At 33.4% G+C, this 23,667-nt stretch overlaps 1 protein-coding gene across 1 annotated transcript in view; it reads left to right on the top strand.

Annotated features, from left to right (window-relative positions):
• The window catches only part of LOC134706192 (integrin alpha-4-like), a 55,013-nt gene that overhangs the window by 27,262 nt on the left and 4,084 nt on the right, over positions 1-23,667 (top strand). The window contains exons 5-21 of the mRNA XM_063564901.1: positions 693-753; positions 1,681-1,794; positions 3,028-3,134; positions 3,968-4,036; positions 5,680-5,823; positions 6,450-6,561; positions 9,444-9,623; positions 10,903-11,109; positions 11,423-11,598; positions 12,807-12,941; positions 15,598-16,097; positions 16,902-17,073; positions 19,322-19,597; positions 20,245-20,373; positions 22,582-22,674; positions 23,067-23,181; positions 23,405-23,415. Coding sequence (XP_063420971.1) covers positions 693-753; positions 1,681-1,794; positions 3,028-3,134; positions 3,968-4,036; positions 5,680-5,823; positions 6,450-6,561; positions 9,444-9,623; positions 10,903-11,109; positions 11,423-11,598; positions 12,807-12,941; positions 15,598-16,097; positions 16,902-17,073; positions 19,322-19,597; positions 20,245-20,373; positions 22,582-22,674; positions 23,067-23,181; positions 23,405-23,415 — 2,601 coding nt within the window. The remainder of the gene's footprint in view (positions 1-692; positions 754-1,680; positions 1,795-3,027; positions 3,135-3,967; positions 4,037-5,679; positions 5,824-6,449; positions 6,562-9,443; positions 9,624-10,902; positions 11,110-11,422; positions 11,599-12,806; positions 12,942-15,597; positions 16,098-16,901; positions 17,074-19,321; positions 19,598-20,244; positions 20,374-22,581; positions 22,675-23,066; positions 23,182-23,404; positions 23,416-23,667) is intronic.

Genomic DNA, 23,667 nt, shown 5'->3' with positions numbered 1-23,667 from the left:
GTATTTTTCACTGTTGTTTCCCTGCTGTCTGGTGGACGAGTACCTGAAATCTGAGCATGGAAAGAATACTATAAGAGAACTATAAATTGTGATAAAAAAAAATGAAAAACTAAGCGATCTTGTTAATCCCGCTTTGCATAAAAAAGTGTTGTATTTCAGTAAATAACACGCTTTTTTTGGTTGATTTTAAACACGTAGTAGTCGATCATGCATTGTTACTTATTTAGTGGGTTGGTCAAAAACCCAGGTAAAAATAAATTGCGTCAAACGAAAATAAACAATAACACGTGCGAAGACAAAAGTATGCTTATTCACGCATTTCCATATTCAAATGTAAGGTAGTGTTCCCGACCAGTGAAAGTAAAGGTAAAAAAGGTAATGCAAGGCAAAAGTGTACCAAACGCTCTCGATCATTTGGACGCAAAAATCTAAAGAATATATGATTGCAAAGTCTTCATTTCTGAAAGCTTTGGTAAAAAAGTAGAAATCTTTATATACCCTATTTTAAACGCTAGTTGTATAATACGAATGAGCTGCTGTGCTTCAGTAATATGTTCTATGTTAAAGTATTTGTAGAAAGCTTACGTTCTTTTTGAAAAAGTTTTGAAAGATCTTCCCATCGTGTATTTTATATTTGATTTGATGTTTTTCTGCTGATTTGATGTATTGCATATTTATGTTTTATATAACAGTATGAAGATAATTCAATGTTAGACATACTAATAGGAGCTCCAGGTTTCTTTGCAAATAAAGGTTCGTTTCATACTTATAGACACATACACAATTTTTTTTTTTTTTTATCGAAATCAAATGTTATGTTATAATTTTCCTTTCAATAATAATATATGCGCTTGTATTATAATGCTGTACACAAATAAAAGGCAAAAGAAGCATGCTGCTGTTGAAATGCCATCAATCGATTGAGAGAAGAAAAATCCGTGTTATATATTGAAGGAAAAGGAAACACATCAACTATAAGAGACTAAAAAACACAGAACGACAGAACAGAATAACAAACAGTTATTTCTGAAACAAATCTGCTATTTTTTAACCATTGTTGATTGACTGTAAGTCCCTCTGAATATCATCAGACAAACATTTTCTTTAATTCTCAGATCATAAATTATGAAAGCACTTTGGTTTACAAACTTTTATATTAGACATTATATATTTAAACACTAACATTTGAATCTTAATCTGAAGTAAAGTTCGATTCGACTGATATTTACATGATCGAGTCATTACCAAGTTACGTTTAATTGTATCATTACACCAGTGTTTTGAAATTACGGAAGACCAGATGAAAAAATATCAATTATAGAAATATATTCACTATCATTAATAAGCTCTTTGGTGTAAGAATAAAAAAAATTACGTGGATTTATTTATATACGTGGTTAGCAATTTTTGTGAATGAAGGCAAACTTACATGGTCGACGATATTTAAGTTCGTTGTTTGCCCAGGTCATTAAATAAGCCTTCACAATTATGTCATTCATTGAACATTTTATCTCGTTGCTCAAGTCAACCCACGAAATTTACGAAAGTTGGCATTCAACAAATAATAATGAATCCACAGTATTGTAAGAATTTATAGCGAGATGTGTTTTTGTTTATTACTGAAAGGATTGTAAATATGTTTGAACTGCAACTAATAAAAGCACATTATTATACCAACAGGTGGCTTTTTAAAGTATACTGGTAAAACGACGGATAACTTTTTTGATAGCTTCACTCAATTTGAATTTGCTGAAAAAACAGTACAGGACGGTCTAAAGCATGGCAGCTTAATGGGTAAGACATAATTGCATCAATACTGTCTCACTAGTAATCACGAGAAACTCTATCTTATGATGAAATGCTTTGAGCAAAGACACATGACCAATAATTGGAAAAAACACCACCTACAAACTGCCTTCATCTGGAGAAGATACACGTAATATTAACACCACCTACAAACTGCCTTCATCTGGAGAAGATACATGTAATATTAACACCACCTACAAACTGCCTTCATCTGGAGAAGATACATGTAATATTAACACCACCTACAAACTGCCTTCATCTGGAGAAGATACATGTAATATTAACACCACCTACAAACTGCCTTCATCTGGAGAAGATACATGTAATATTAACACCACCTACAAACTGCCTTCATCTGGAGAAGATACATGTAATATTAACACCACCTACAAACTGCCTTCATCTGGAGAAGATACATGTAATATAAACACCACCTACAAACTGCCTTCGTCTGGAGAAGATACATGTAATATAAACACGAACGTTTCGTTTTCAAAATTACTAGAAAATATTACAATAAAAGAATTAAAACAACGCATTATAAATGTCATGCGTCTGACGCGCTTTTCTCAGATGATATATTTGATGTGTCCCAGGTTTTTAATAATAGTAAATACTATGTTGTTGCTATCTAATATCATACGTACAAATGTATATATGTGTTATCCACAAACCATGGGAGGAATAGAATATAAAGAATAATTTACCAAAATACTCTGAATGATTCTTAACCTATGCAAAAAAGTTAGAAATAATCAAACCACTGATTGCATTTTTTTGTAGTCTAGGATCATAAGATATAATTCTTCATAGTCATCATTGACTTATGTATATTCTTGTAGGAAAATCTGGAACTTTTGTACTTCGCAGCTAACCTATAAGACACTTTCGAAAGGCGCCATTTTTTTCTGAACAGTTTCATGATAAAAAAAATAAAATAACAGATACCTGTCAACTTGCTTTAGAGTAATTTTATTTAATGTCAAAGCAAGCAATACCAACACAAATGTCGATTTTGAACTTCAGTGTTATCTCATATACATTTGACGTCATATATAAGAGGCATGGTTTTATACAATCAACACTGCAATTATATAACTGCCGTAGTGTGAAAACATGCACACATGATCGTTGTACACCAGGTTTTACAACTAACTGTATATATCAAACTGTCAGATAGCTATTGTGAAATCATTTAAAGACTTTATCTTTTCATCCTAGGTTACTCTGTCAGCACAGGCAATCTTTCAGATTCGGATGGAAATTGTACACAAGCTATTGTATTAGGAGCCCCACACACTATATTGGACAGTGGAATAGTAGGGGCAGTAAGTTGTTATCTTTACAGCCCAATTATGTAGAAGTACAGTCTTCTCCATTCGATTCTTATAGAGGGTGATATAACAACTACTTTAAATTTCCGTTCAGTTTTTAAATACAGTTGAGGCTTTTTGTTTTTTAAAAAAAAAGTACCAAAGAATCGGTATACAATTCAATTTGGGTAGTGAGGCAAATAATTGCAACACTTACAATCATTCCCAAACGGCAACACAATCAACACTAGATTTGTGAAACATTTAAACACTCGAGTGGCACACACATTTATGTACAAAACACGAACGACATCTTATTCAAAAACAAACCATTGGAATGGCAGCAATATCCGACTGGAGTCGCACACAAACATCCGAATGTTGATACACATAAACAATCGAAGCAAAAAAATATCCTTCTGTTTTAGTTTCTAACATTGATTTGTTTTATTTAATCGATTTATGACTTTTTGAACACTGGTACGCTACTGTTTCTCTTATTTAAACAATTGTGTGTACTCATAATATTATTATATACGATTGTAACGTATAAATGGGAAGCTGATAGTTGTATGCTACATTTTGTTGTATTCATGTTTAAAATCACTTTTATGCTATAAAAGGCAATGTTATGACAATATTTGTCCTTTTGATTTAAATTTTTTTCGTAAGTAGAAACAGTGACTGTATTATACGTTCAACTAATATCATATCTTACTTATGAGGAGTCTTATGTAGACGAAACGCGCGTTTGGCGTACTAAATTATAATCCTGGTACCTTCGATAACTAATTATATTTATATTTGCTTATATTCCATTTTGACTTCAGCACTGTGTCTTGTTATAGGTTTTTGTTTTTTGTTTAAAACTTACTGACAAGAAGTTATATTTGAGGAAACAGTTTACTGGTCGAAAGGTATGTTTTGGCTTATACAATATTAACAATAGATTTAAATGTTTCTGTTTAGTTTATACACTATGAATAGTATAATTTAAATGTGTTTTATGTGTCGTCAGATATTTTATCCCATATGACTATATAAGTTCATAAATGCACATAGATATATTTTCTGTAAATATATACTGACCGAATTTAGAAACGCAACACTAGATTATTTTCCAGTTATTTTTGAACGAATGTGTCAACGTCAAAAGCGTTGACTGCCTGTTACAAACGCCAAAATGATTGTCAGAAAGGTCAACAAATTCTGTCTGACATATATTGAGTTCTGTTTTACACCTTCTGATTTTGCATTTGTTCAACCCATTAATTGATTTTGGCAATTAGGCGGATGGGACTTGAGGGCTTTACGGGTTTTCCTTCAGTCAATTTTTTGGCAATGAAGTTCAGGGGAAACATTTATGGCATGAATCTGTACTCAATGGCACTCGGCAATTTGGTTAGCAGTTGACGTTGCGGCCGTAAACATGTCTGGCAAATGACGTTGCATAATCAAATTATGTTGATGTTTCATTGTCACTACGCGTTGATCTGTTCATTTATGGCCAGCAACAAATCTTTTGTACTTGTATCGTTGTCGGAAGGACAGTAGGACGAGTTTCTGAAGTCAATTTTTTTATTTCTCAGTATTGGAAAAATGGAGATGTAACATTAAAAAAATTTAAGTAAGGCGAAGGATTGAAAAAACTGTTTCACAGAGCAAAAAACTGAAACAATCTTTAAAGGGACAAAAAATTCCCTCTAAGAAATTCGTGCGACTTCAAAAATTCGGTATGTTCAATAACCAAAGGTAAGTCAGATTTTGATTTTTTGTAAGGAGAAAGAAGCATGATAAGCATGAAAAGTAGTTTAAAGAGAATCAAAAAAGATTTGGTAAAAAAAATCAACAAATGAGTGTTGCGTTTCTAAAGTCGTTATTATATATACAATGATTGTTACAAATAGTATGAATAATATTCTTAGAACTAACAATTATAAAACGATAATATTCAAACCCGTGGATAATTAAAAGATTGGACAAGTATTTCTGGTTTCTAAAAATGGAAGACGAATAGAACTGTACTTGCGTCCACTTTTCATCAGCATGCATAGATTACCTTAGTTGTATTTGGCACAATATTTGTGAATGTTTGGTCCTCAATTCTCTTTAATTTCGTACTTATTTGGTTTTATATATATTTTGATTTGAGCGTCACACTGATGAGTCTTATGTATAGATGTAGACAAAACACGCGTCTGGCGTATCAAGTTGTAAGATTGCTACCTTTTATAACTATATTCATCACAGTTCAAATACAAAGATATGCAAATTGCAGTTCCGACGTAACGTAGTCAATGGATAAACCTTAAACGTGTAAAATACTATCAAAATATTGGCAGATTACATCACTAGTACTGTCGTTTCATTATTAGTCATGTTAAACCAAGTTTTCCTTGATTTCATGGACACTACGGATTTATTTGTTCAACAAAATACCATGTTTAGATAGGCTTGTATGCAGACTAGTTTAAAAACGCCAAATCCAATGTTCACGAAAATAGAATCTTCTTTACCTTCGAAAATAAATGAGTCCGTTATGATTTTTTTCTTGTAACAGTCTGGAAGTGGATTTGGGAGTTCTATTGTCTTTGACGATATAAATGGTGATGGAATAGATGATTTACTTATCGGAGCACCTCTCCAATATACCAATGACGTAATAGATTCAGGTGTTGTCTACATATACAATGGGGATACAGATGTAAGTAGATTTAACGGTTGGAACAAAAGTATCATGGTTTAAGCATCGACTTTTCACAAATAAAGTATCAATCGTATTTTCTATCAGTACAGCAGCGCTACATATTAGGTTGTCGACACGTGAGTATGAACAGTCAATCGGTGTCTTCTTCCAAAGTGTAAAAAATAACGTATAAAACATTTGGACGGTAGATCTGTTTCGTTGTTTCAAAGCTTACGAATAACAAACATTATAATAACGTCTTCTAAAACAACGTCTGACTTGTTACCTATTTTTTTAATCATTGTTATTCGACTATAATGCTATTTACTGTCTTGAAAGGCATGGTTAGTGATATTTGTAAGGGAATTACCTCTTTGTATTCCCGTTTTATGAAATGTAAAATTGAGAATGAAAATGTGAAATGTGTCAAAGAGACAACAACCCGACCATAGGGCAGACAGCATCATGATATCACCAACAAGTCTTTAATGCAGCTGACCCCCAAACAAATATATATATATCAGTTCAGTGATGATGAACGCCATACATACTAAACTCCTAATTGTACACAAAAAATGTACATGTTGCATTAACCAAAGATAGCCTTATATGTCTATGTATGATATTTCTTTACATATGAACAGTCAAATGTACTTCTCAAAGTGAGTGGACAAGATTTGCACGGAATGACAAAATGGGGACGATTTGGTACAGCACTACAGTGTATAGGAGACGTAAATAAAGATGGATATAAGGGTACGTATATCACAGTAGATCACTGCATTGTAGCGCTGATACAGATTCAAATGAATATAATGATGTGTGTTTCAAAATGTCCGTTATTTGGTACATGACTGTAGTGTATCAGAGATAAAATCAATGACACATATGAGAATACATTAGTCAGAATTTGGATGGTTAAAAACAGTCATGTAGATAATCAGAAATTTAAACAAGGACAAAAATAAGGGAACTTTAGCCAAAAAGATAGCAATTTGGTACAGCATAGCAGTTCACCAGTAGATTAACAGAGATGATTTGAAGTAAAATTATAAACGGACATGGGGAATGTATCAAAGAGACAAGAACCCGACCATAGAAAACATAACAGTAGAAGGTCACCAACAGGTCTACAATGTAGCGAGAAATTCCCGCACCCGGAGGCGTCCTTCAGCTGGCCCCTAAACAAATATATACTAGTTCAGTGATAATGAACGCCATACTTGTTTCCAAATTGTACACAAGAAACTAAAATTGAAATAATACAAGACTAACACAGACCAGAGGCTTCTGACTTCGCAAAACAGGCGCAAAAATGTGGCGGGGTTAAACATGTTTATGAGATCTCAACCCTCCCCCATACTTCTAGCCAATGTAGAAAAGTAAACGCATAACAATACGTAAATTTAAAATTCAAGTCAAGAGAAGTCCGAGTCTGATGTCAGAAGATGTAACCAAAGAAAATTAACAAAATGACATAAATAACAACAGACTACTAGCAGTTCACTGACATGCCAGCTCCAGACTTCAATTAAACTGATTGAAAGATTATGATTTTATCATATGAATATCAGGCACAATCCTTCCCGTTGGGGGTGTAGTATCATACCATCATAAATTTATGAGAAGAACATTACCCGTGTCATGCCAACAACTGGTTTTTGAATAAATGTGTTTAGTTCCGATGCAAAGACCCTATAAGTGAATCAATATTAACGCAAATATATGCAATCTTTAATGACCTGACAACAGTATCGTAACTACACCCTTCTTAATAAGTTTATTTAAGGGTTAAGTTAGTTTCTGCGGTGAATACTGTTATTTTTGTGCTTTATAAAGAATATTTCCAAAAAAAATTGGATGTGAAATACCTAAACGTATAAGAAGTCTTCATGTTTAGCTATATTTACGAATGATGTCCTTATACCGATGATAAAAATTTAGTAAATGTTTTGACTAGTTTATGATATCGAAAACCCTGGTGTAATAATTTTTCAGTAATACATAAATTTCCCTCGTTAAAATCTAAAACATTGTAACATACACGAGCGAATCGTACAAGTTGAGATATATAAATACCGTAAGATGGTGACAAGGGAACGTCACCATCTAAAAATGGATAAATAACGATAGGAAGTGAAAAATCATCTCTTTTATCATATTTTTTTGGTATTTTGCATGTCAGAATGGGGACGATTTATACAGCACAGAAAGGTATAATAATAAATAAAGTTGGATATAAGGGTACCACGGGCAGTTAGTTTAGAAATGGAACTTTTTAATTCAGTCTTCGTTTACTGTAAAGACAAAGGAGCGGAAGATACCATAGTGTCATTCATACTCATAAGTCGAAAAGAAACATTAAAATAAAATTAAGTCTTAGATGCATGTACTGACACAACTGTCCCAGGGCAAGGGAGGGTTGGGATCCCGCTAAAATATTAATCCTGCCACATTCTGTATTAATGGGCCTGTCCCAAGTAAGAAGCCTGTAATTCAGTGGTTGTAGTCTGCTAACGTGTTACATTTTTTTCATTCATTTTTCTTTGATACATTCCCCATTCCGTTTTCAATTTTACATCAATTCATTCACAAAATAGGCCGTTTGCTTTCTCGTTAGCTCTTCAGTTTGGTATTTGATAACAAAAAAAAATGTCTTTTTACATTTTTAATTAAGGCGTCACTGATGATTTTTTTTTCTCCACAAAACGAGCGTCTGGTGTTAGTATAAAATTTCAATCCTGGTATCTATGATGAGTTTAATTGAATCGTTTTAATATGTTTAACCCCGCCGCATTTTGCGCCTGTCCCAAGTAAGGAGACTCTGGCCTTTGTTAGTATTGTATGATTGTTGAAGTACGCTTCCTGTGCGGAAGCTTCTCGCTGCATTAAAGAACCGTTGGTGGACCTCGGCTGTTGTCTGCTCTTTAGTCGGGTTGTTGTCTCTTTAATATATTCTCCATTTCCATTCTCAATTTTAACGTCATGGCTAAAAAGATAATGACAAACAGACAAACAATAGTACACACACACACACACACACACACAACATAGAAAGCCAAAGACTTAGTAAATTGAAACCCTAAAATTACTGGGAGAGATCTCATGTGATCCAGAAAGTTGATCCTGCTATCATTTATGAAACGGATATTCGTTAACGGTCAATTAACTAGTGATAGCGTCAGTAAAATTGACGAAGGAATTATTTCAACTTCATCATTTAAAAGTCCTGGTTAAATAACTTCAGAGTAGACAGCTATCCTCTATCAGGCGCTGCTGGCTGGAATATTGCTACGTAGAAATGGGAAGTAAAACATTGAAGCTGAAATAATCTCTTTTGTCGTAAAGTTTTTTTTCAACCGCTTCTAAATTCAATAGATATAGGATAGAGTGTCAATGAGACATCTCTCCATCCTAGTAACAATTTATAAAAGTAGACTATTATAGGTCAAAGTACGACATTCAACATGGAGCCTTGGCTCACACTGAACCACAAGCTATAAAGGATTTCAAAACTTTTTAGTGTAAAACCATTCAAACGGGAAAACCAACGGTTTAATCGATATAAAAATGAATTTAAACAAAAAGTAGTATCTAATATCCATGTCTCAAGAAGGTTATATATTATCCTTTCACAGATGTAGCCGTTGGTGCACCGTATGAGGATAGTAATAAAGGGGCTGTATATATCTACCACGGTGGTTTTACTGAACTAACATTCACACAGAAAATTAAAGCTGTAGATATAAGCAGTAACTTACAGTCGTTTGGTTGGTACATTTCTACTGCATATGACATCGACAATAACAATTATCAAGGTAATGAAGAAAGATGTTTCGAGAATTTATTTAATCGTTATTATTTATTCATAGAAAGTTAAATAACAAAAATACCGAACTCCAAGGAAAATCCAAAACGGAATGTCCTTATTTTAAAATTGTTTGTTTATACCATGTATACATTGAACGAAAAATATATGTGATGTATAAAAATTTCTGACGTCAGACACGCGAATCAATGAATATGTTTGTAGATAGATGTTTTTGTGTTCTGTTAAATTGTTCCTTTTAAAATTGTTACACGATGATGACAGCTGTACTCATATTTTGACTATTTTATTTATTATGTCTGTTTAGTTCACGCTTCATTGTAAATGTAACTTAATTTCACTATCATCAAAGTGAGAGGGTTGGCGCTATAAAATCAGGTTAAATCCACCATTTTCTATATTTGAAAATACCTGTACCAAGTCAGGATTATAACAGTTCTTGTCCATTCGTTTTTGATGTGTTTCGTCATTTAATTGTGCAATGTGATTATGGACTTTCCGATTAGATTTTCCTCTGAGCTCAGTATTTTTGTGATTTGACTTTTTGTCAAAATCAAAAGCTCAAATACATCAAAACGAATGGAAAACAACTGACATTATCATGATTTGGTACAGGTATTTCATAACAGAAAATGGTGGATTAAACCACACGTTGATTAAATAGTAATAAATAATCAGTCAAGAAAAGGACCAACCTGATAAGAATTACAGAAAAATTATAATGCAATCAGGCGATATACGTGTTTGTCTCACCGACATATAATATATATTGGGTTATAACAGTTGTAGTCCTGAAACATAACAAAGTGAATGTACTAAGTGAGGAACATAATAGTTGTTATCTATTCGATTGATGTGTTTCTGGCCTTTGATTTTGCTATTTGGTTATTGACTTTTTAAAAAGAATTCCTTATAGTTCGTGTTTTCCGTTATTTAACTTTTGGTTGACACAATAAAGAATATTTTAATGATGAATTTGGTTAACTACAGAATTCTGAGAGTTTTCCTATAATAGTCTTCCAACAATATAATTTGGTAAAAAACACGAATTGCATTTGCATATTTATCATTTATGTATGAACTTTGAAATGACATAAAAATGGGGCATTCCAAAAGGAGTGAAAATAATAAAACCTTCTTATTATTCAGCAGTCTCATATTTTTAAATTGAATTATTTTGGAAATATCTGCTGTTCCTTGAATGCCTCTGGGTCAGTTGTGTTTATGTTGCAGACAATCGATTATAATAGTAACTTATTTTCTTTTAGATTTCTTAGTGGGATCTTACATGTCAAATACTGTAACCGTATTACGAGGCAGACCTATTATAAAGCTTAACAATACTATTGAAATTTCCCCATCTGATATACCTCTGAACTCCTCTGAACTGAAATGTCAAGATGAATTATACAGGCCATGTGTGACAGTTAGACTGTGCTTTTCCTACTCTGGTGTTTCAGTTCCGGATTCAATTTGTGAGTATAAAACGTTAACCTTTACACGATCTATTTATGGTAAATGGTGAACACAGTAACAAGCGAACAAAAAGGTATATCGAATGCGATCTAAACCTTTTCTACGAAGGATAGGCTATTACTTGAAGTTTGTTTTCTCCGTCAGCTGTATAAATAAAACAGATTTTACTAACAATAGGTTTTGATTAAACAAAACAAATGGTAATGAGAGCATAACTGCACTGTTGATAACAATTGAATATGCTACCAATTGATACAGCATGGAACAATATTCTATTTTAATCAAATGTACCTTTGTATTTCTAATTCCTAGTGGTTGATTATAATCTAAGCTCGGATGTTCTGAGAACTATGTCATCACCAAGTAAACCGTCTCGGGTTCATCTTTCATCAGACACAGAAGAATTTGGAAGTGGTTACTTAGAAAGAAAAAGATTTCAAGTTAAACATTTGTCAGAATCATGTATGGAGTACTACGCTATTGTGATGGTTTGTAAAACTATTTATATTTTTAAGAAAAGAAAAAAATCCAAGTAAGTGATAAAAATCAGAGGTGAATTCAACCAATTCTCACGAAGACAAAAATAAAAACGGCGTAATAATAGAAACCAAAATTAAAAGAATAAAGTACAATAGTAAATATGGAACAATACCAACCAAAACAAACTAAAAAAAACTCAGATCAAGATCACTGACCAATTTGGGTTGTAGGATTGTTGTTTGATTTTCAGTTTTCTAAGGAGTACTTTATTAAAATGTTCGTCTTTTGGTTATTGTTTTGTTTATCAATATGGCTATGTCAGTGATTATTCCTCTTATGAGTTTAGAAACTTGGTATCTACCTCCTCTATTCAAAACGTCAAAAAAAATACCATAAATTAATTCTTCAAAGGTATGTCAGAAAAATGAATTCACATCGAATAATCTTTTTGTAAGTTAAGGCGACCGTTTAGCTTGAACCAATTTCATTTGCTTTATCTATGAACACTCAAAATCATCATTTTCCTCCGTAGTTGTCGTAATGCAAATATCGTTTTCTATAAAATATATTTTATAATCTCTACGGACATCATCATGTTTGTCTGAATAACCATTTCGCTTTTTTTGTTATAAAGTTACACCAACGAAAGTTACTTACCAGAGATTATATATATGCACTGAGTACATTTATGAGTAGGACCTGATTTTTCGTGTTTTATTTACTTGTGTTTGTAACTATAATATTGTCTGTTATTTTTGACTATGAAATTTTATTACTCCATACTTACTTACAATACCATACATGCTCCCTGCCAAAATATCTGTATACAACTGACTTTGTATTTTCGAGTGGCTGGTGTTAATCCTAGTGTACTCAATATTGGATGCAAACACGAACACGATAGTAGGTGTAACTGTTAAAGCCCCCGATCCTGGTAGACCCGTAGGTTAAGATTTAATTCTGTTGACCCGATGGTAGGTGTATATACACTTTGACTCAAGGTCGGGTAAACATTCTATTCGATTCATATTTGGGTGTATATCGACCATCATGGGTTTATCAATACGATCCTGCAGTGGAATTTTCATGACAACAATGTACTGAAATTGTGTGTATAGGAATTAGACTATACTACATTGTTAGGATTCATCTTTTTAATATATACATCTACAATTATATAAATATAAATAAATATAAAGAATATTGCTTCTATTAGGCAGTGGACAGACAGTTTTTTGCTTCGCTGGAAGAAGAATTAGTTATGGAAACAACGTACAGACTTAGTGATACTCCACTACTGGGAGAAGTTCAACCTGTACTGGACAATTCTCTTACAATCAACAGAGACTCAGTATGTAATGTATCTTGATAGGTATAGGTGTAAGGGATTGAATCGATTAAAATACAAATGGCGCAGATGAAAGTCTACGTTATAAACGTTATTTTAAAACTGGTTAAGCCAGAAATGACAAAGTAGTCACATCTTTAAATAAAGGCAACAGTAGTATACCGCTGTTTAAAACTCGTAAATCTATTGACAAAAAACAAAATTGAGGTAACAAACTTAAACTGAGGGAAATCAAATATAAGAGGAGAACAACGACACAACATGAAAATGTAACACACACAGACACGGACTAAACATTAGACAAAATCCGATGAGAATAACAAATATAACATCAAAACCAAATACATGAATTTGGGATAGAAAAGTACCGTGACACGTCTTATAGTAATGTAAATTCACACTCAAATATAAGAGAAAACAAACGACACAACGGAAACACAACGTTAAAATTTTACACACACAGAAACTAACTATAACATAACAATGGCCATTTTCCTGACTTGGTACAGGACAATTTTAAAGATGAAAAAACTTTAGCTGCTCTTAATAAATACGAGCGATGTTCCAATCGTGAGATCAATTCAGAACAAACATGCAAACAAATCCTGATAACTACAGTAACAAAACAAACGCACCCCCATCATTTCCAAATTTGACTGAAATGGGTGTATCTCACGTCATCACAAATGTTTTCATGAATGTGACCTACCAAATTAGACTATTTACCGGATTTGTAACATTAGGGGGGCCATATGTAGATCAGGATCTGCTTACCATTCCGGAGCACCTGTGATCACCCCAAGGTTTTGGTGGGGCTCGTGTTGTTCAGTCTTTAGTTTTCTATGTTGTGTCTTCTATTCCGTACTATTATTGTGTGTTTGTCTTTTTATTTTTTGCCATGGCGTTGTCAATTTATATTCTATCTGTGAGTTTGACTCTCCTTCTGGTATCTTTCGTCCCTCTTATATGCATGATTTACCTGTCCTGCCATTTTCAGTTAAAATGTCACAGTTGCTTACAGGACACCATCTTAAAATTGATAACAAGACCAAATCAGACTATGGAAATCAAAAGACATAAGTAAAGATTGAGAATATAAATCACAACAACAAAATCTTCTCTCTTCTGTAATTAAACTTGGAGTTATTTCTCTTGTTATTTTTAGTTTGTTATTAACTTTTAAATGATAAATGTAATTATAATCAGAGAAATGTCAGTATAGAACAACCTTATTAAATTTGCGATACCGTCGGGAACTCTAATTCACCCCGACAAAATTAAGAGATAACTGTATTGTATTTGAAGCTTTAAGGACGTCCATAGGTAGTTTTACTGTCGCAAATTTAGTTTACCTGGCGACACGGAGCGGAGACAGGAGAAGGAGATAGAGAATTTTACGATAACTGTCATCCAATCAGAATCATTGATACAAAATAATTGCATTAGAATATTTAATTTCTTGCTTCCCAGGCGGTGTTCTGGATTTTACTTCACCAGACATGCTGAAATCTTAATTCTTCATAATAATAAATTTATAAATGCGTTATAGGTTGCATTTCTTTAAATATTGACAATGCATTTTGGAACTCCATTTACGGCAAAAACTCTACCACTTTTACTATGAAGTTTTAAAACATCATGTCCAAGAATGGGAAGTTCACATGCACTACTATATTTGTTAAAGGTCAACATATAGGGCTGTGCGGCATATTTTCAACGTTAATATGCTCCGAACTTCTAAGAATTTAAACTAACACTAAATTTCTTAACTACCTCTACCTCGACTGTAAGGTTCCCACATATTTCAATATAACAATATTCCCATGTATATTTACTGGTAGCATTCCCGAGTTATGTCTCTATGATATGCAACCTACAGATCAGAACTGGTAACCAGTATGTTAACAAAATTAATCATCTATGAATATTCTAAATCTCCCCAAAAGAGGCGTAGTTTGGAAAACAGCTGTATATACAAAGTGATACCTATTAGTGTTGTGACTAATCATAGCAATAACCAAAGAACTGCCTACTGAGCTGATAATGACATAGGTCTCGACCAAGTGTTTATAAAAATGTAAACATCGTTTTTTAAATTTCATGCGTCTCGAGCGCATTTGTGTATGTGTCTGTCCTTAGTCAGAAAACTGTAATTCAATGGTTGTTATATGTTTCCGTATCTGAATTTGCTTTTTATTCATTGATAAATACATTTAATTTTTTCCCGTTCAAATTGTGTAACACTTGTCATACGGGGCCTTTTAAATCTCACTATGTAGTATGGAATTCGATCATTGTTAAAGGCCGAAATTACCTATGATTGTTAACATCTATGTCGATTGTCTCTTGTAAAGAATTGTCTCTTTGACAATCATACTAAATCTTTTTTTTATATAAAGATTGATTTAACTCCATCAGGAACGTTGAAGGCCCAATATTTGAAAACCAAGGGTGTATTATAAGAACCGAAACAGTTGAAGAGCTGAATGACCAAACGAGACTATAAAACATAGCAAAAGTATTCTAAGGTCAGTTTTGTCTTATGGAGTCGAAACCTTATTTTTTTTGGTATAATTTAGAATTCATAGTCGGATAATTTTAGAAAACAGTCAGACAAAGACGAAAGAAACTATAATAAAAGATATTTGTTTTGTTTCAGGCTAACTTTTCAACAGGTTGTAATGGGACATGTCATCCTGACCTAAGGATTGAAGCCACATTGAATCCACACGAAATTGTATTAGGAGTAACTTCTGAAGTAATTGTTACCATTAAAGTGACAAACAAAGGGGACCAGTCACATGGAACACAGATAACTATTGAGATATCTAACAATACCAGATATATTGGATTTAGTCAGCCGACAGATGAAGTTACAGAGCCTGTAGACTGTAGAAATATTGTTGACGAAAACAATGAGACACACGTTCAGTGTGATCTGAGAAATACATTATTTCAGCAACAAATCGTCATCTTCAATGCCCGCTTCACAGTGTCACGTGACTTATTGATTAAAGATGGCGACAATCTTGGTAATTTTGATCAGCAGCTAATCTTTAGCACATTTGTAGAGGCCACCAGTACCGATATGGATATATCGGATAATTCATGGAAATTAATTGCTAGTGTGAAATTGCATGTCAGTGTACAATTAAATGGGTAGGTGTTATTTATCGATGCAAACAGGATAAGAGCAATGCAAAGTTGTATATCGATGTTTATCATATTTGGTTACCGATAATACAAATCAGCTACTTAATGTTTTGCAAGTGTAAGTGATTTTATAAGTTTATTTCTAAGAACACATAATGGGTTGCATATATTAACGCACCGAAACTGAAACACCGTCATAGGTAATTATCATTTTTAGGTTCCCCTTTATTACCTCAGATATAGATTACCTTAGCTGTAGTTGGCAAAACCTTTATGATTTTATGGTTATCAATGCTCTTTAACTCCGTATTTAATTTGGCCTTTTATACTTTTTCGAGCGTCACTGATGAGTCTTTTGTAGACGAAACACGCGTCCGGCGCAAATACCAAATTTCTTACCTGATATCTTTGATGTAAAATTGAGAATGGAAATGGGGAATGTGTCAAAGAGACAACAACTCGACCGTAGAAAAAAAAACAATAGTAGAAGGTCACCAAATTTCTTTAATATACATACTGAAGTCGTCATTATTGAGAGTCAAAATATCATCCAAATATCTAAAAGTATTATTAAATTTGTGATATGTGTACATTTGGTAATTAATCATACCAAGCCGTGACTCCGACACGCATTATGAATGTTAGATGTGTTTTGAAAGCTAACATAATGTATAACAGTCCAAGGGACAATGATCACCCACGTTGTTCACTAGTTTTATCATTCTTTCAACTATTAATTTGAAAAAAAACACGATAGACTTTTCAGTTCCATTAATTGCATATAATTATTAACTATTTTATCTCGTACAGAATATCGAGACCAGATCAGTTAACCATCATAGAGAACGATATAGTTAATTTCGTTCATACCTACGATATAAAGAATGCTGGCCCTAGCCCACTGTATAATGGATCAATAGAAATCTGTCTACCTGTCATATCAGATATAGGAATTAGTATGATGACAAAAGAAATGATACAGGTAACTTAAAAGGTCCTAGTCATCAGCATAATGGATCAATAGAAATCTGTCTACCTGTCATATCAGATATAGGAATTAGTATGATGACAAAAGAAATGATACAGGTAACTTAAAAGGTCCTAGTCATCAGCATAATGGATCAATAGAAATATGTCTACCTGTCAAATCAGATATAGGGATTAGTATGATGACAAAAGAAATGATACAGGTAACTTAAAAGGTCCTAGTCATCAGTATAATGGATCAATAGAAATATGTCTACCTGTCAAATCAGATATAGAAATTAGTATGATGACAAAAGAAATGATACATGTAACTTAAAAGGTCCTAGTCATCAGTATAATGGATCAATAGAAATATGTCTACCTGTCAAATCAGATATAGGGATTAGTATGATGACAAAAGAAATGATACAGGTAACTTAAAAGGTCCTAGTCATCAGTATAATGGATCAATAAAAATCTGTCTACCTGTCAAATCAGATATAAGAATTAGTATGATGACAAAAGAAATGATACAGGTAACTTAAAAAGTCTGCTGAGCAATTGACCAATAGAAGTCTGTCTACCTGTCATATCTGATATAGAGATTGGTATCATGACATATATACACTTATGAATAACATAATAATAAGTATAAACAAAGATGATTAAGTATGATTTCCAATGAGACAACGCTCCACAATAGACCAAAATGGCACAGAAATAAACAACTATTAGTCACCTTTCGGCCGACAACAATGAGCAAAGCCCATACCGTATCGTTAGCTATTTAAGTCCCCGAAATGACAATGTGAAGCAATTCAAACGATAACACTGACGGCCTTATTCATATTACAAAAATAAAGACATTTGAAGATTTAAAACAAGCGTCATATAAACTTTTAAGTCTTTTTTTATTTTTAGCCATGGCGTTGTCAGTTTGTTTTAGATTTATGAGTTTGACTGTCCCTTTGGTATCTTTCGTCCCTCTTTTATTGCACATCAGTGATTAGATCATAACTTCGTTGCAGATTATCGCACTTTAGTGTGACCATCACACTTCAGTGTTTTGATTGCTTATCCGATTTCTACAGTATATTCACATTTATATAAGAGAGGTATTATCCCCTCGCCATTTTTTAAAATTTCTATCAAGTCAGGAATATAATAGTGTTTATGTATGCTGGCGTTTGACTTTTTGTTCCAGATTAGTGATTATATTGTTCCGTTTTTCATTTCACAGTAAATGTGTTTCCTTCAGTTTTGGTTTGTAATCCGGATTTGATTTCCCTCAAACGATTTAAGTCTATTGAACAGTGGTATACTACTGTCGCCTTTCTTTAAAAAAAGTGCTTTCATAACTTGCTAATTTTACCCAAATAGTAGTTGACTGTACTAAAATAATACATTCTGATTGTGCTCTCGCAATTTTTGTCATTTAAATAAATACACCCAAATAGGTGTGTTCTCGGTCAAATGTAAAATTAGTCAATTTATTCATTGTGTACATGTCTTGGTACTCTTAACGATCTAAAGCTCTCGTAAGAAAGATCGTTCACTAATATCCCGTCATGTTAGATATAAACATTGCATCTAAACAGATTTAAAAACAAAATAAAAAACGATAACTAGCATCAAAACAATAAACACAACAGAATGACAACAACACTTTGTTGAGACTGCCATAAAAATTCAGTTGAAAAGGACTAACGATCCACGCCTCAAAAGCAACTTACAAAAAAACAAAAGACACTAAGTACAGATATTAGAGTACTTGCAGTTACTCATAGCGATTAAAGTAAATATCATTTGTAAAGATTAAATCATGTATCTAAGAATAAAACTAAAGCTTAAAGCTACTCTTGATAATCTCCTATAATATAATGTTGTCATTTTAATGTTATGTTTAACAATGCCATTAAAGCGGGAGGTTTGGCATGCCACAAAAGTAGGTTCATACCACCATTTCTTTTCTTAAAATGTTTTGTTCCAAGTTAGGAAAATGGCCATTGTTGATTATAGTTCGTTTCCGTGTATGTTATATTTTAATGTTGTGTCGTAATTTTCCTCTTATATTTGATGCGTTTCCTTCATTTTTAGTTTGTAACCCGGATTTGATTTTTCTCTCAATCGATTTATGAATGTCGAACAGCGGTATATTACAGTTGCCTTTATTTATACCAGAAATGATAGTATATAACATAAAACAACCATTATTAACTTTACTAATCTAGAAAGTACTTTAACAAGTTATCGTTATATTACAGATATCAGGACACAGTTCGAGGATTACATGGAGCGTGGTTGAATTTACAGGCGAATCATTTAAGGAACATGTTGATACTGATTTAACGACATCTGAACCCTTTACAAATCAAGGTTCAACTATACCGTCTACGTCTAGTAATACAACAATTCAAGGTTCAACTATACCGTCTACGTCTAGTAATACAACAAATCAATCAACACAAAGTCGAAGACGGAGAGAGACGAATCAGATGCTCAGCCAAGAACAACAATCAAAACGAACAATTAAGGAAATTGTAAGTGATGAAAGCAGTATCACCGTCTACACTTTACTTTTATTGTACATGTTTGTTTGATTGTTAGGAATCGAGTTTACTTGCAAACTTGTCTCTTATTCATATTTGTTCTTTTTTTGGTATTTAAAGTTTATTTCGACAGCTGGAGCTATATGCGTTGAAGACCATGTTGTTGTTACTGCTATTGGTCAAGTTGTCATCTCTTTGACATATTGCCCATTTTCTGTACGTACCTATTGTTTTTGACAAATTAGAAATATTTTAGCAGTTCATTGAGATAATATCTATGACATCGAGCTGAATAATACCAAACTAAATTCTTTCGAGAATATGATTAAACATAACTGTATATAGATGCAAGCTGAAACTTTAGACCGTCGATGTCATGATTTATCATTACCAATACTCAAATTGGAACCCTGTATACAGATGCAAAGTGAGTGATACAGTGTCTTTGAATTAATACTTCTGGTACTGAGATTGAGGCCCAGTTTATAAATGACAGGTTAGTGGTACAGGGTATTTGAAGTTTTTTCTCGATTTGTAATGCAATTTAAATTCTGCTTGTGATTTATAACGTTTGTAGTTATTCATCTTTCCTAAGTGAGGGACAACATACTAATCAAGTTAAACCTATGTTGTTGTAGTCGTGTAGCACAGTTGATTCGAGTAAATGGGCGATCATTGAAATAAAGGTTGACATCTTAGAGAAAGACGAAACAGATAAGTTTGATGTTCTAGTGAATATATCAGAGGATTCACTTAGTTTTACAAAGGTGAGTACATTGTTTCTAGGGGGAAATGTCGAAGTTCTGATCCTCGGAAGTGATTTCAATTAAGTATCATGTTTCGATAATCGATGATAGTGTAATCAACTGATTGTTTGAATTTGCTGTTAGTCAAAACAGCTCTATACCAGCGACTTTTTCCAAAACATATCTTCGGAGAACAAATACCCGTAAGTCATGATCATTTTCTGTAGAATAACGATCAATATTTGTTGTATAAGTTATTTTAAAAAGAGCCATCCTTTTATTAATTAATACTTTTTTTTTTCAAATGGAATCTTTTTATACAATGCTTTGTACTTTGAACAAAATTTAGTCCTGGTATCCATGATGCTTTTATTGTTTTTCATGTAGAAATATGTTAATTAAACAGTTAAACAAAACAGCGAAATACATGGTAAATAACTGACCGAACTACACGGTAAATAACTGACAAAACACCGACCTACACGGTAAATAACTGACAAAACACCGAACTACACGGTAAATACCTGATAAAACACCGAACTACACTGTAAATACCTGACAAAACACCGAACTACACGGTAAATAACTGACTAAACTCCGAACTACACGGTAAATAACTGACCGAACTACACGGTAAATAACTAACATAACAGCGAACTACACGGTAAATAATTGACAAAACACCGAACTACACTGTAAATACCTGACAAAACACCGAACTACACGGTAAATAACTAACTTAACTCCGAACTACACGGTAAATAACTGACCGAACTACACGGTAAATAACTAACAAAACAGCGAACTACACGGTAAATAACTGACAAAACACCGAACTACACGGTAAATAATTGACAAAACAGCGAACTTCACGGTAAATAACTAACAAAACAGCGAACTACACGGTAAATAACTGACAAAACACCGAACTACACGGTAAATAATTGACAAAACACCGAACTACACTGTAAATACCTGACAAAACACCGAACTACACGGTAAATAACTGACTAAACTCCGAACTACACGGTAAATAACTGACCAAACTTCACGGTAAATAACTAACAAAACACCGAACTACACGGTAAATAATTGACAAAACAGCGAGCTACACGGTAAATAATTGACAAAACAGCGAGCTACACGTTAAATAATTGACAAAACAGCGAGCTACACGGTAAATAACTGACAAAACAGCGAGCTACACGGTAAATAATTGACAAAACAGCGAGCTACACGGTAAATAACTGACAAAACAGCGAGCTACACGGTAAATAACTGACAAAACAGCGAACTTCACGGTAAATAATTGACAAAACAGCGAGCTACACGGTAAATAATTGACAAAACAGCGAGCTACACGGTAAATAACTGACAAAATCAAACGTGTTTGTAGTTGACAGCGCATACAGTATATATCATAAACTGCCTCAATGATGTACAAATTCATTACAAACAAATAAGGTTGAACAATAGTGTAAAATCCTCTAGCGTCCGAATCGTACCTCTCTCTGCGCCACTAGTCGTTAAAGTCATAAACTCGATAGCGTGAGGCATCATTACTGAGGGCCGACAAAAGTCATAAACTCGATAGCGCGAGGCATCATTACTGAGTGACGACAAAAGTAAGAAACTCGATAGCACGAGGCATCATTACTGAGTGACGACAAAAGTAAGAAACTCGATAGCGTGATGCATCATTACTGAGTGACGACAAAAGTAAGAAACTCGATAGCGTGATGTATCATTACTGAGTGACTACAAAAGTAAGAGACTCGATAGCGGGAGGCATCATTACTGAGTGACGACAAAAGTAAGAGACTTGATAGCGAGAGGCATCATTACTGAGTGACGACAAAAGTCATGCAAACAAAAGAAATATTTTATCACAAACTTAAGCAAAACTGTAACGTAAATAAATCGATACACAACTTCAGGACATAAACACTGTAATTTATTATCATCACTTCAAGCATCGGCTCTCGTGCTGATGTTTTGACCATTGGCGGATAAGAAATCTGATATGAAGACTCCAAGCAATATTCTGATATTATAATTTATGCTGTATCACGAAAGGGATATCAAGTAAAATAGTCATATTTCTTTGGATGATACTGAATATTTGTATCCTAGTCCGCGTAAATAGTATGATATTTCTGCGTTAAACATGTAAGACCATACATTACAACAATGTATACCACTATTTATGATTACAATTATTTTGTTCAGGTGACTGGTATAATTTATAAAAGTATAGCAACACTAAAGAGTGAAAACAGTAACAGACAACTCATCGTCGCCACCAATTCTTCGAGCATAGAAGTAAGTATAATTTTAATGCCAAATTAGAGATTTCATCCTATTTTTGAGGTCCTCTGTACATAGAAAATGATGGTGCAGATGTGCCATTCGTGAGGACACATTCTTGTTCAATGATAGGATTAGCATGTTCAGTCCAACTATTTCAGAGAATACCATTGCCTTTGTGTACAATGAAAAACACAAAAAAACCCAGATAAGGTGGTTCTACGGTAATCATTCAATAACAAATCATTTGCTTTGGACAAACACATACAAACACTAGCGGTGAATATCAGTTGAAAAGCCTGCAACTCATCAACGCGGCAATATGTTCACAAAAACGTAAATAGAATAGGGTTTTCTCCTAAGTCAAATGCATGAATGCTTAACATGTTTTACGTGATCACTTACAGGTTTCAAGTGAAATATTTCCTACAGATATTGCAGTACAGTCAGAACAAATTAATCTATGGATTATAATTGGAAGCAGTGTTGGTGGATTAGTACTTCTTGTTTTACTGGGTGTAGGTTTATGGAAGGTGGGTATGTTTACTGGGTGTAAGTCTATGGAAGATGGGTATGTTTACTGGGTGTAAGTCTATGGAAGGTTGGTATGTTTTGCTGGGTGTAAGTCTTACTGATTGTAAGTCTATGGAAGGAGGGTATTTTTACTGGGTGTAAGAATATGGAAGGTGGGTATGTTTTACTGGGTGTTGGTCAATGGAAGGTGTATATGTCTTACTGATTGTAGGTCTATGGAAGGTGGGTATGTTTACTGATTGTAGGTCTATGAAAGGTTGTTATGTTTAACTGGCTGCAGGTCGATGTAAGTTAAGTATATCTTACTGGGTGTAGGTCTAGCGGGCAGGTAGGTATGTTTTACTGGTTGTAGGTCAATGGAAGGTGGATTTGATATACTACACGTAGGCCTATTTCTGTTGAAGGTAGGTATGTGTTACTGACTGTTTGTCTATCAGACAGGCGTGTATGTTTTACTGGTTGTAGGTCAATAGA

The sequence above is a fragment of the Mytilus trossulus genome, chromosome 2 (genome assembly GCF_036588685.1).
Source record: "Mytilus trossulus isolate FHL-02 chromosome 2, PNRI_Mtr1.1.1.hap1, whole genome shotgun sequence".
NCBI lineage: Eukaryota > Metazoa > Mollusca > Bivalvia > Mytilida > Mytilidae > Mytilus > Mytilus trossulus.
This window is presented reverse-complemented; position numbering and strand designations above follow the sequence as displayed.